This window comes from Rhincodon typus, chromosome 37, assembly GCF_021869965.1.
Source record: "Rhincodon typus isolate 14 chromosome 37, sRhiTyp1.1, whole genome shotgun sequence".
NCBI lineage: Eukaryota > Metazoa > Chordata > Chondrichthyes > Orectolobiformes > Rhincodontidae > Rhincodon > Rhincodon typus.
The window spans coordinates 343,416-356,898 of NC_063368.1; the positions used below are offsets into that span (position 1 = coordinate 343,416).

The 13,483-nt window shown below is 44.3% G+C and overlaps 1 protein-coding gene across 6 annotated transcripts in view; it reads left to right on the forward strand.

Moving 5' to 3' along the window:
- sgsm3 (small G protein signaling modulator 3) overlaps window positions 1–13,483 on the forward strand; it is a 203,950-nt gene that overhangs the window by 82,108 nt on the left and 108,359 nt on the right. For 5 of the 6 annotated variants that reach the window (XM_048617525.1, XM_048617522.1, XM_048617521.1 and 2 more), the window contains one exon: window positions 12,113–12,318. In XM_048617525.1, the coding sequence (XP_048473482.1) occupies window positions 12,113–12,318 (206 nt within the window). Of the gene's footprint in view, window positions 1–9,282; window positions 9,336–12,112; window positions 12,319–13,483 lie in introns of those variants that run through there. The other variant, XM_048617526.1, reaches the window with a different exon arrangement.

The window sequence follows — 13,483 nt, forward strand, 5'->3', positions numbered from 1 at the left end:
GGCAAGGATGGGGCCAGTAAAGGTGAGTGTAGGTGGGGAGTTAGGGAGGGGATAGGTCAGTCCAGGGAGGACGGACAGGTCAAGGGGGCGGGATGAGGTTAGTAGGTAGGAGATGGGGGTGGGGCTTGAGGTGGGAGGAGGGGATAGGTGGGAGGAAGGACAGGTTAGGTCCAGGAAGGAGAGAGAGGTATCAGAGATGGTCCAGGTGAACTTAAGGTTGGGGTGGAAAGTGTTGGTGAAGTGGATGAACTGTTCGAGCTCCTCGTGGGAGCACGAGGTGGCGCCGATACAGTCACCAATGTAATGGATGAAGAGGTGGGGTTTAGGGCCAGTGTAGCTTCGGAAGAGGGATTGTTCCACGTAACCTACAAAGAGGCAGGACTCCAGTTGGATGCCATTTTCTCCCCCTTGGTCCAGGAACTCCCTACCTACGTCCGTGACACCACCCATGCCCTCCACCTCCTCCAAAACTTCCAATTCCCTGGTCCCCAACACCTCATCTTTACCATGGACGTCCAGTCCCTATACACCTGCATTCCCCATGCAGATGGCCTAAAGGCCCTCCGCTTCTTCCTATCCCGCAGGCCCGACCAGTCCTCCTCCATTGAAAGCCTCAGGCGCTTAGCCGAACTCGTACTCACCTTCAACAACTTCTCTTTCAATTCCTCCCACTTCCTACAGACAAAGGGGGTGGCCATGGGTACGTGCATGGGACCAAGCTTTGCCTGCCTCTTTGTAGATTACGTGGAACAATCCCTCTTCCGTACCTACACTGGCCCTAAACCCCACCTCTACCTCCGTTACATTGATGACTGTATCGGCGCCACCTCGTGCTCCCATGAGGAGCTCGAACAGTTCATCCACTTCACCAACACTTTCCACCCCAACCTTAAGTTCACCTGGACCATCTCTGATACCTCTCTCTCCTTCCTGGACCTCTCTGTTTCCATCTCTGGCAACCACCTGGAAACTGATATCCATTTCAAGCCCACTGACTCCCACAGCTACCTAGAATACACCTCCTCCCACCCACCTTCCTGCAAAAATGCCATCCCCTATTCCCAATTCCTTCGCCTCCACCACATCTGCTCCCAGGATGAGGCATTCCACTCCCAAACATCTCAGATGTCCTCCTTTTTCAAGGACCACAACTTACCCCCTCAGTGGTCGAGAACGCCCTTGACCGTGTCTCCCGCATTTCCCGCAACTCAGCCCTCACACCCCCTCCCCGCAATAACAACCAAAACAGAATACCCCTCGTCCTCACGTACCACCCCACCAACCTCCGGATCCAACGCATCATCCTCTGACACTTCCGCCATCTGCAATCCGACCCCACCACCAAAGACATTTTTCCCTCCCCACCCTTATCTGCTTTCCGGAGGGACCACTCTCTCCGTGACTCCCTTGTCCGCTCCACACACCCCTCCAGCCCCACCACACCCGGCACTTTTCCCTGCAACCGCAGGAAGTGCTACACCTGCCCCTACACCTCCCCCCTCACACCCATCCCAGGCCCCGAGAAGACTTTCCACATCAAGCAGATGTTCACCTGCACATCTGCTAATGTGATATACTGCATCCACTGTTCCCTTTGTGGCCTCCTCTACATCGGGGAAACCAAGTGGAGGCTTGGGGACCGCTTTGCAGAACACCTACGCTCGGTTTGCACTAAACAACTCCACCTTCCAGTCGCAAACCATTTCAACTCTCCCTCCCATTCCTCAGACGACATGTCCATCATGGGCCTCCTGCAGTGCCACAACGATGCCACCCGAAGGTTGCAGGAACCGCACCTCATATTTCGCTTGGGAACCCTGCAGTCCAATCATATCAATGTGGACTTCACAAGCTTCAAAATCTCCCCTTCCCCTACCGCATCCCAAAACCAGCCCAGCTTGTCCCCGCCTCCCTAACCTGTCCTTCCTCCCACCTCAAACTCCATCCCCATCTCCTACCTACTAGCCTCATCCCGCCCCCTTGACCTGTCCGTCCTCCCTGGACTGACCTATCCCCTCCCTAACTCCCCACCTACACTCACCTTTACTGGCCCCATCCTTGCCTCTTTGACCTGTCTGTCTCCTCTCCACCTATCTTCTCCTCTATCCATCTTCTATCTGGCTCCCCCTCTCTCCCTATTTATTTCAGAACCCCCTTCCCCTCCCCCATTTCTGAAGAAGGGTCTAGGCCCGAAACGTCAGCTTTCCTGCTCCTCTGATGCAGCTTGGCCTGCTGTGTTCATCCAGCTCTGCACCTTGTTAACACAGGAAACTAAGCCATTTAACCAGACCTCAGTTGTTGGTCAGATTTTGTACTCCATTACTAAGGATGAGATTGCAGAGTACTTGGAAGTGCATGGTAAACTGGAACTGAGTCAGCATGCTTCGTCAAGGGAGGTCATACCTGACAAATCTATTGGAAGTCTTTGTTAGATGTAGGTACAGTTACAACATTTAAAAGAGCTTTAGATAGGTACATGAATGGGAAACGTTTAGACGGATTTGGACCAAGTTCAGGCAAGTGGGACTAGTTTTGTTCGGGAAACTTGGTTGGCATAGACGAGTTGAACCAAAAGGTCTGTATCCGTCCTGTACGATTCTAAGACTCTATGACTGTAGCGATAAAGCAAGTTTGACAACGGAGAGCCAGTGGACATGATCTATTTGGATTTCCAGAAGGCCTTTGACAAAGTGCCACATAGAAGGCTGCTAAATAAGATAAGAGACCATGGTGTTAGGGGCAAGGTACTGGCAGGGATAAAGGACTGGCTGACTGGCAGAAGGCAGAGAGTGGGGATAGAGGGGTCTTTTACAAGATGGCAGTGGACCAGTGGAGTTCCGCAAGGTTCAGTGTTCGGACCACACTATTCACATTGTATATTAATGATCTGGATGAAAGAACTGAGGACATTATTGCAAGCTTGCAGATCACACAAAGATAGGTGGAGGGGCAGGTGGTATTGAGGAGGCGGTAGGACATTGCAGAAGGACATGGGCAGATAAAGATTGTGCAAAGAAGTGGTAGATGGAATACAGTGCGAAAGTGTGAGGTTATGCATTGTGATAAGTGGCATAGACTATTTTCCAAAAGGGAAAAATCTTTGGAAATCTGAATCACAAAGGGACTTGGAAGTCCAATTTCAGGATTCTCTGAGGTTAACTTGCAGGTTCATTTAGCAGTTAGGAAGGCAAATGCAATGTCAGCATACATTTCAAGAGGGCTAGAGTTTAAGAGCAGAAATGCACTGCTGAGGCTGTATAAGGCTCAGGGTCAATAGCATTTGGAATATTGTGATCACTTTTGGGTCATGTATTTAAGGAAGGATGCACTGCTGTTGGAGGGGATCCAGAGGAGGTTTACAATAGTGATCTCAAGGATGATTAGCTTATCATTATGAGGAATGGTTGATAACTCTGGTTCTGTACTCGATGGAGTTTAGAAGAATGAAGGGGGGAATCTGACTGAAACTTACGGGACTGTGAGAGGCCTGGATAGAATGGATGTGGAGAAGATATTTCCACTAATAGGAGAGACTAGGACACAGCCTCAGAGTAAAGTGATGACCCTTTAGAACTGAGATGAGGAGGAATTTCTTCAGCCAGTGAGTGGTGAATCAGCGGAAGTCATTGCTACAGAGGGCTGTGAACGCCTACCCATTGAGTGTAGTTGAGACAGAGATAGATAGGTCTTGATTGATAAGGGGACAAGGGTTACAGGGAGAAGGCTAGAGAATATGGTTGAGAAATGTATCAGCTGCTATTGATTGCCAGAGCACACTCGATAGGCTGAATGGCCTAAGTTTTTCCTAGAGCCTTGTTTGCTGCCACAGAAACTCCTCTTACAATTGAATCCGCTGTGCCTGTTGCATTTCGACACTTATTGTTCCTCCTCTGCACTTATTGCAGCAGAGCCAACCATGATGCCATGAATTTAACTGTTGCTGTTTTCTCCTGAGAGGCTATTCCCTCACCACTATCAAAAAGCAGTATATCTGTTTTTTCTGGGAATAGCCATAAGCGATTCCTACACTGCCTGCCTAATCTTCTTAGAACAAAGAACAATACAGCACAAGCACAGGCCCTTCAGCCCTCCAAGCCTGCGCCAAGACATTTTGCCCTTCTATACTAAAACAGTCTTCACTTACAGGATCCATATCCCTCTATTCCCGTCCTATTCATGTATTTGTCAGTGCGCTTGTTGAATGCTGCTATTGTGTCTGCTTCCGCCACCTCCTCTGGCAATGCGTTCCAGGCACTCACCACCCTGTGTGTGAAAAACTTGCCTCGTACATCTTTTTTAAACGTCCCCCCTCGCACCTTCATGTATCCCCTGATAATTGACCCCTCCACCCTGGGAAAAAGCCTCATACTTTCCACTCTATCCATGCCATTCACAACCTTATAAACTTTCATCAGTTCACCCCTCAACCTCCTGCCTTCCAGTGAAAACAAACCCAGTCGATCCAACTTTTCTTCACAGCTAAAATTCTCCATACCAGGCAACTTCCTGGTAAACCTTTTCTGCACCCTCTCCAAAGTATCCACATGCTTCTGGTAGTGTGGCGACCAGAACTATACTCAGTATTCCAAGTGTGTGCTAACTAAAGTTCTTTAAAGCTGCAGCATTACATGTCTATCCTTCTAATCCACGCCCCTTCCAATGAAGGCAAGCATGCTGTCAATCATTTTTACTATCTTATCTACTTGCGTTGCCACCTTCCATGATCTGTGGACCTGCACACTCAGATCCCTCTGCATATCAATACTTCTAAGGGTTCTGCCATTCACTGTATAATTTCCACCTATACTTGATCTTCCAAAGTGCGTCACCTCGCATTTGTCCAGACTAAATTTCATCTGCCATTTTCTGCCCATTCCTCCAACTGATCTATATCCTGCTATATCCTTTGACAGTCCTCCTCACTGTCTGCAATTCCACCATTCTTTGTATTGTCCGTAAACTTACTGATTAGACCAGCTACATTTTCTTCCAGATCATTTATGTAGACCCACGAACCGTGAAAGTCCCAGCACTGATCCCTGTGGAACACCATTAGTCACAACCCTCCATTCTGAAAAGCATGCTTCCACTGCTGCCCTCTGTCTCCTGTGACTAAGCCAGTTCTGTATCCATCTTGCCCGGTCACCCCTGATGCCATGTGACTTTTGTACCAGTCTCCCATGACAGACCTTGTCAAAGGCTTTACTGAAGTCCATGTAGACAACATTAACCACTTTTCCCTCATCAGTCATCTTCATCACCTCCTCAAAAAACTCAATCAAGTTAGTGAGGCACAAAACCATGTAATCGCTAATTATCCATTTGCTTCTAAATGCTAATAGATCTTGTCCCTGAGAATCTTTTTCAATAATTTCCCTACCACCGAGACTGTAATTTCCAGGATTATTTCTGCTAACCTTCTTAAACAATGAGACAACATTAGCTATTCTCCAGTCACCTGTGGCCAAAAGGATACACAGATGTCTGTCAATGCTCCAGCAATTTGTTCTCTTACCTACCTCAATATTCTGTGATAGATCATATCAGAACTGTAATACGTTTTAAGACAGACAACACCTCTTCCTTTTTTTTATTTCATTCGCGGGATGAGGGCGTCGCTGGCAGTTATTGCCCAGAGAGCAGTTCAGAGTCAACCACATTGCTGTGGGTCTAGAGTCACATGTAGGCCAGACCAGGTAAGGATGGCAGTTTCCTTCCCAAAGGACATTAGTGAACCAGATGGATCTTTCCGACAATCGACAATGGATTCATGGTCATCATTAGATTGTTAATTCCAGATATTTTATTGAATTCAAATTTTACCATCTGCCATGGCGGGACTCGAACCCGGGCCTCCAGAATATTATCTGGGTCTTTGGATTAACAGTCCAGCGATAATACCACTAGGCCATTGCCTTCCCGTGTTTTTAATAGCAACTTGGCTTAGAAATTCAACAGTCCCTTCCCTGAGATCATCCTCCACCAATTCCTTCTCTTCATTGGAAACTGATACAAAGTATTCGTATAGGACCTCACCTACCTCTTCTGGCTGCACACATAGATTCCCTCCTTTGTCCTTGGGTAGGTCAACCCTTTCCCTGGCTACCTTGTTGCTTATTATGTGTGTATAAAAAGCCTTGGGATTCTCCTTAATCATATTTGCTAACAACTTTTCATAACTCCTTTTAGCCCTCTAATTCCTTATTTAAGTTCATTCCTACTTACATACTTCAAGGGCTTCATCAGTTCGCATTGTCCTAAACCTTTCGTATACTTCCTTTTTCTTTCTGACTAAGGTCATAACATCCCTGGTCATCCAAGGTTCACGTAACTTGGCATACCTATCGTTCATTTTCATAGAAACGTGCTGCTCCTGAACTCTTAATCTGCCTAGTTGTCAAGCATTCCCTTTCTGTATGTGGAGGGTTTGCCTGTGATGTGATCGATACTCTGTCTAGGCTATCCATGAATCTCCTAGCTTTGTGGGTGCTCCACAGTGTCTCCAGCTGTCTCTCCATCTCTGAAACCCAGATGGAGCAGGAAACACTTCCTGAACACATGCTGGTCCCAGGTACGGGAAATGTGCCTGGCTTCCCACATAAAGCGAGAGGAGCACAACACAGCTTTGAGCTCTCTTGCCATGACATAACCCTTTAAAAAGTTTGCAGATGACACTAAGATGAGTGGCAGAGCAAAGTGTGCAGAGGACTGTGAAACTTTGCAGAGGAACATAGATACATTGAGTGAGTGGGCAAAGGTCTGGCAGATGGAATACAATGTAAATAAATGTGAAGTCATACATTTTGGTAGGAGTAATAGTAAAAAGGATTATTACTTGAATGGTAAAAAGTTGCAGCATGCTGCTATGCAGAGGAACCTGAGTGTCCTTGTGCATGAATCACAGAAGGTAGGTCTGCAGGTACAACAAATAATTAGGAAGGCAAATGGAATTTTGTCCTTCATTGCTAAAGGGATTGAAATTAAAAGCAGAGAGGTTATGTTGCAGCTGTACAAGGTGCTGGTGAGGCCACACCTGGAGTACTGTGTGCAGTTTTGGTCTCCTTACTTGAGAAAGGATGTATTGGCACTGGAGGGGGTACAAAGGAGGTTCACTAGGTTGATTCCGGAGTTGAGAGGGTTAGCTTATGAGGAGAGACTGAGTAGATTGGGATTATATTCATTGGAATTCAGAAGATTGAGGGGGGATCTTATAGGAACATATAAAATTATGAAGGGAATAGATAAGATAGAAGTAGAGAGGATGTTTCCACTAGCAGGTGAAGCTAGGACAAGAGGGCATAGCCTCAAGATTAGAGGGAGCAGATTTAGGACTGAATTGAGAAGGAATTTCTTCACCCAGAGGGTTGTTAATCTATGGAATTCCTTGCCCAGTGAAGTAGTTGACGCTACTTCAGTAAACATTTTAAAAAAAAAAGTAGATTTTTTTTGAACAATAAAGGAATTAAGGGATACGGTGAGAAGACGGGTAAGTGGATCTGAGTCCACGAAAAGATCAGCCATGATCTTATTGAATGGCGGAGGAGGCTCGAAGGGCCAGACGGCCTACTCCTGCTCCTAGTTCTTATGTTCTTATGTTCTATGTTCTAAGACACAATTTACACCTTTTGGAATATCATTTAACAGTAATTTCTGGCAGGCCCATATTTTGTGTACCTTGTTACTACAGAATACAGCCCTTAGAAACTATAAACCACAAAAAACCTTCCAAGCTGTAAGCAATAAATGGCGTAAGTATTTACCTAACCTTACCTACTACTTAACATTTAGTCGGAGTCTCAACTCCTGCAGTAGAGTGAGACCACTCTAGTTCTTCTTGTGATGTCACTTTTTTTTATTGAAAAATATTCTGTACTCATTAAGAAAAACCTTATCTATATTCACAGGTCCTAAAGCAGTTCTGTACAATCTTTGGGTATCAAGAAAAACAAACACTGGAATTTGACATTCCCTGCAGATGCCAAAACCAAAGGCATTTCTTCTTCTTGCAGGACAGTATTTATGTACATTGTGGCAACAAGAGGGTCTGAAACTGAACAGACCCTCATTACACTTTGCCACAAGCAGGACACCCTTACCAGGTTACTTCATTTTGACGCTGACTGCAAGGACAGTCTCCCCAGACTGGTTCAAGACGATGCTGACTGTGAAGACTCCTTCCAGACTCAATGCAATGCAATTATGCAATGATCTGACTGAGCAGCATATGTCCTCTGTTTGATTCTTCCTATTTCTAAACTATTTTATTTTCAAACTATTCTCATGCTACTTATCTTTGTGCACTTGAATTCTCTTCAAAATCAAAATCCTGGAACTCCCTTCGTCACAGCATTGAATGTAGCTCCACCAGATGGACTTAGCCATCCAATAAGGCAGCTCATTACAACCTCCTCAAGAACAACAGATGTTGGCCATGCCAGCAATGTCCAAATCCCATGAAATAACTTTTAAAGATATATCTACCCCCACAGTACTAGTTAATCTTGCTGTAAAGATATTACTTGCAGCCTCTTTGAATGCAACCCAGCCATGTTTTGCCCCAGCATTAGCCCCATTGTTCTCCGAATGTGAAGCCATCCTCTTGTTCCACTACTTCTCCCACAAGTTAACCTGTTTTATCCTATTTTTCCTATGGTACTGGAAGTAACGAGTTAATGTGTTGGAGATTCTGTTTTTTTTTAACCTTCGCCCAAGTTCCTAAAGTACTGATTGCAAGGCCTTAATCCTTTCCTGCCGGTTATTGGTTCTGACATCAAATTTCCCCATCAAATGTTCTGGACCTGTTTGGTGTCCCCTGGTACCAGGGGTACATTTCCAACTAACACATCTCAGAGTCTTGGTTATGGTTTTGATTGCACGAGTGCACAGGGAGAGCCACCTTAGGCAGTCCAAAGTGAACTTTTCATATTTGACCAATTAAATTAGTTATATAGCCAGGTTAAGGGTGTTGGCTCACCAATGTAACAAAGAACTCATTGCATTTACAAATAACTTACAGTTTGCTTGTATCATCAAGTAAGTGATTGCCCTTAAGTAAGCACTGATTGCATCAACAAAGAACTGATTGCATTAACAAAGAACTGTTGAATTACTTGTGTTAACAAAGAACTGAGTGCACTTATGGTGTAGGTTCACAGTACTTCACACAAGCAGTTGACTAATTATTTTGTTACTTTGTTGCTAAGCAGTTGTTGCATCAGCTTAATCCTCTCTATGTTCCCCACCCAGATGTAGATATTTTTAATCAACCTATTCACATATGCTATGACACACCTCTGGAGCAGGTGGGACTTGAACCTGGACCTCCTGGCCCAGAGGTAGGTACAGTACCACAGTACCATAATGTCTAAGCTTTGCTAATGTAGGTTTGCACTGGCTTGCCAATAAATTGAGAGGCACTATGCAGGATTCAAGTTAACAGATCCATGTTGAACATTACAAATCAATTTGAGAGTATATGCCACACTCCTGGGATCTTCTTGTTCTACCTGCCTCTTCCTACCCTGTCCATTTGTCACACACTTTGCTCCTTTCAGTTACTCCTGAAATCTATGCTGCTGCAGAGTGACTACCTCCTGGAGTGTGCACTTTAGAACATTTTTAGTCTCCAGCAGGCCCTCCAGTGGCTTCAGCGGTGCTTAAAGCTCAGAAACCCTGAACCTGATTTTGAGCAACTGGAGACAACAAGGTGCAGGGCTGGATGAACACAGCAGGCCAAGCAGCATCATAGGAGCAGAGAGGCTGACGTTTCGGGCCAAGACCCTTCATCAGAAAAAAAAAAAGGGTTAGGGTTAGGGTTAGAGTTGAGCAACTGGAGGTATTTTTTGCGCACATAGTTACTCAGGAAACATGAAGCAACTTGGAGTTCCCACATGAAACAGGAGTTGCAGGCAACAGGTGCCAGCTGTCCCACCATTCTCAGTTAATAATCTCATACTTTTATAAGAACATAACATAAGACCCAGAAGCAGGATTAGCCCCATGAGCCTGCTCTGCCACTTGATATAGTAATGGCTGATCACAACACGGTCTCAACTCCACTTGCCTGTCTGCTCTCTGTAACTCTTCAACCCATAACTAATGAAAAATCTATCTCCTCCTCAAATTTACTCAGTGTGTCAGCATCAACGCACGCTGGGGCTGTGAATTCGATAGTTTCACAACCTTTTGAGAGAGGTCATTTCTCGTCATCTCTATTTTAAATTTGCTAACTATATAATTAAAACTGTGACCCCTCATTTTAATTGCTCCACAAGAGAAAACATCCTTTCTTTGACTACTTTTTAAATCCCCTTTAGAATCTTCTATACCTCAGTTAGATCTCCCCTCATTCTTGTAAACTGCAGAATATAGGCCTAAACTGCTCAATCTCTCTTTATAAGACAAACTCCTGGAGTCAATCTAATGAACCTCCTCTGGACTGCCTTCTGTTTAGTTGATATATTTTTAATGCTTATTGCGACAGAATCTTTCTCAAGGACTATTAAAACTCAACTACGTACCTCTACTTGCAGACAGCACACTTAACCTATGTGTGACTTCATCCATTTGTCTTTTCGTACAGGGGTTGAGTTATCAATGCATTTGTAAGCCATTATAGAGTTCTAGAGGAATATTGGAACAGAGGGTAGGCCTATTAGAAGGCTCCAGCATAACAGCCCAGCTTCTAAAGAATGCTTGCAATCCTTTTAAATGCCTGCTGGGTTGTAATTGAATAAGATACATTCTGTTATTAAGGATTTGTCAAAATGTCTGTAAGTTTAAGACCGTCAGCTGAGTTGAAGCTTTAGAAACCCAGTAAAGTATTCGTCATGTCAGAAAGGTTTCCAGTTCCATTTGCAGGACAGATGTCCATTTCCATTCCAAAGCAATCTGTCAATCAGTGGGAGGAAGCAGAAGCAGGCCTTTCTTTGCCTCAAGTAGTTTTTTTTTTCATTTTACAAAAAGCCAGATTTGCCAGTCTACTTAAATTAGAGCACAAAAAAATGACAGCAGAGGACATCTTCATTTTTGTTGCTGCAGTTGATACCTTTTCCATTGTAAAAGTACTGTAATGCATGTGAATAATCAAAAAATTTTCCTCAAATAAGGGTAAGCTTAATCTTTAACAGGTGACCCTTATATTGAGTCACTGCACTAAAAACAAGGGGTGACAGGGTGGCTCAGTGGTTAGCACTGCTGCCTCACAGCGCCAGGGACCCGGGTTCGATTCAACCCTCGGGCGACACTCTGTGTGGAGTTTGCATATCCTCCCTGTGTCTGCATGGGGTTCCTCTGGGTACTCTGGTTTCCTCCCACAGTCCAAAGATGTGCAGGCTAGGTTGATTGGCCACACTAAATTGCCCAAAGTGTTCAGGGATGTGTAGAGTAGGTGGGTTATAGGGGAATGGGTCTGGATGGAATGCTGTGAGGGTCACTGTGGACTTGTTGGGCCGAAGGGCCTGTTTCCACACTGTAGGGATTATAAATTTTAAGATCTATATTACAGTACAACACCTAATGTTGACATTTGAAGGTGACACTTTTTGCAATGTTCCTGACTCTTCTGCAGCTTCTTCATTTACTTCAGAAACGTTTATATCTGAGGTGTTTGAAATGGTTCTGTGGGCGAAAATCTAATTTTTGCTCCCACCCACGCCAACTTAAAATTTCAGAGCCTAACTTCAACTGCTGTGTGGTTAGCATTACAGTGGAAACTCTAATTTCCACCAGGAAAACAGTGGCCATTCTTGTGGTGAAACACATCTCCACATGAATATTTGAACCAAGAGTTCCATTTAATTGCAGCTTAGCTCATTGTAATGCTGGTCTGCTATAATTAGCTAATTATAATTTTATCTCTAAAGATCAAAAATAACCATTCCATATATTTATCACTAAAGCACTAAGCATCTCTTTCCCCGTCTGCACTGAATTCCCACAGTCACCAAATTCTTGTTGGATTATTTACATGATATTAGCTGATGGTGTACATTTATTTCACTTTCTCAGGGTTTGCTTATGTAAGGTCAGTAATTGAAGTGTTTGTGGCATGTATTGATGCTGTTAACAAGGTCTTTCGCCATGTACTGATGTATTTATTATATTTTCACAGATGGAGCTGAACCAAACAGGAGAATTGTTGGAGTCCCACTCCCTGAAGATCCTCAGCAGCGGTTGAGATGGCAGGCACATCTTGAGTTCACGCACAATCACGATGTTGGTGATTTGACATGGGATAAAATTGATGTTCTGTTGCCACGCTCTCAGAAATTGCGATCCCTGGTCCTTTCAGGAATCCCACACTCCATGAGACCTCAGGTCACTTGCTTTGGTTCTGTTCCCAAGTTTTAATTTCTCAATCTATTTTTAAAAATATATTCAGATGAGTCTATAATCTCTCTTTTTCAAATGGTGCACAGATTTAATTTTTCCAATCTTGCAATGACAGTGCTGAATATTCCATAGATGCCACCCATCCAAATAGAATTTTTAAAAAAACTGTTCCCCGGTTTTGGGTGATGTAGGCAAAGTAATCTTTTTTGCTGATTGCTACTTGCCTTGAGAAGTTCTTTAAACTGCTGTAGATCTTGTGCTAAGTCTGTTCCCAATATGCCAGTTGATAAGGAATTGCAGAATAACAATATAGTAGTACTGAAGCAATGATAATATAGCTCAGTTCAGAATGGGTGAGAGCCAGGAGAGAAATCTGATGTAGCTGGTATTTCTGTGATATGTTGCTGTAATCTTTATCCATTGTAATATTTGGAGTGGAGAGTCACTCTATCTTGCACCAGATGCTGCAGTGTGCATCTGGCAGTCACAGTGCAGCAGTGGTGGAAGGTCTGGATGTTGAATTAAGTATGAGGGACATCTTTCCTATATAGCACTAACCCTCTTGATTATTGTGGCTGCATCTGTGCAAGCATCGAAAACAAAGAGCTGTGTATGCTGGAAATCTGACACAAAGCCCAAAATAGCTGAACAACACTCAGCAGGTTTGGAAGCATCTGTGGAGAGAATGCAACAGTCACTGTTTCAGGTCCAGTGACCCTTATTCAGAACTATTTCTGTTTTTTTTTTCAATGCAAGTAGGCTGCAGCATTTAATCTATGAAGAGAGAATATATAAGTTGGGGTTGTTTTCCTTAGATCAGAGAACATTAAGGGAGTATCTGACTGAAATGTAAAAAATTACGAGGGGTGTATGTAAGAAGAAATTATTCTCCTTAGCCAAGGGATCAATAACCAGAGGTATAGGTTTAAGGTGGAGGACAGGAGGTTTGGGTGGCATTTAAGGAAGAATTTTTTCACCCAGAGGATGGTGAGTTGCTGGAACTCATTGCCTGAAAGGTTGGTGGAGTTTAGAACCATCGCAACAGTTAAAAATATTAGATAATAACGTGTAGAGCTGGATGAACACAGCAGGCCAAGCAGCATCAGAGGAGCAGGAAGGCTGATGTTTCGGGCCTAGAAGGGTCTAGGCC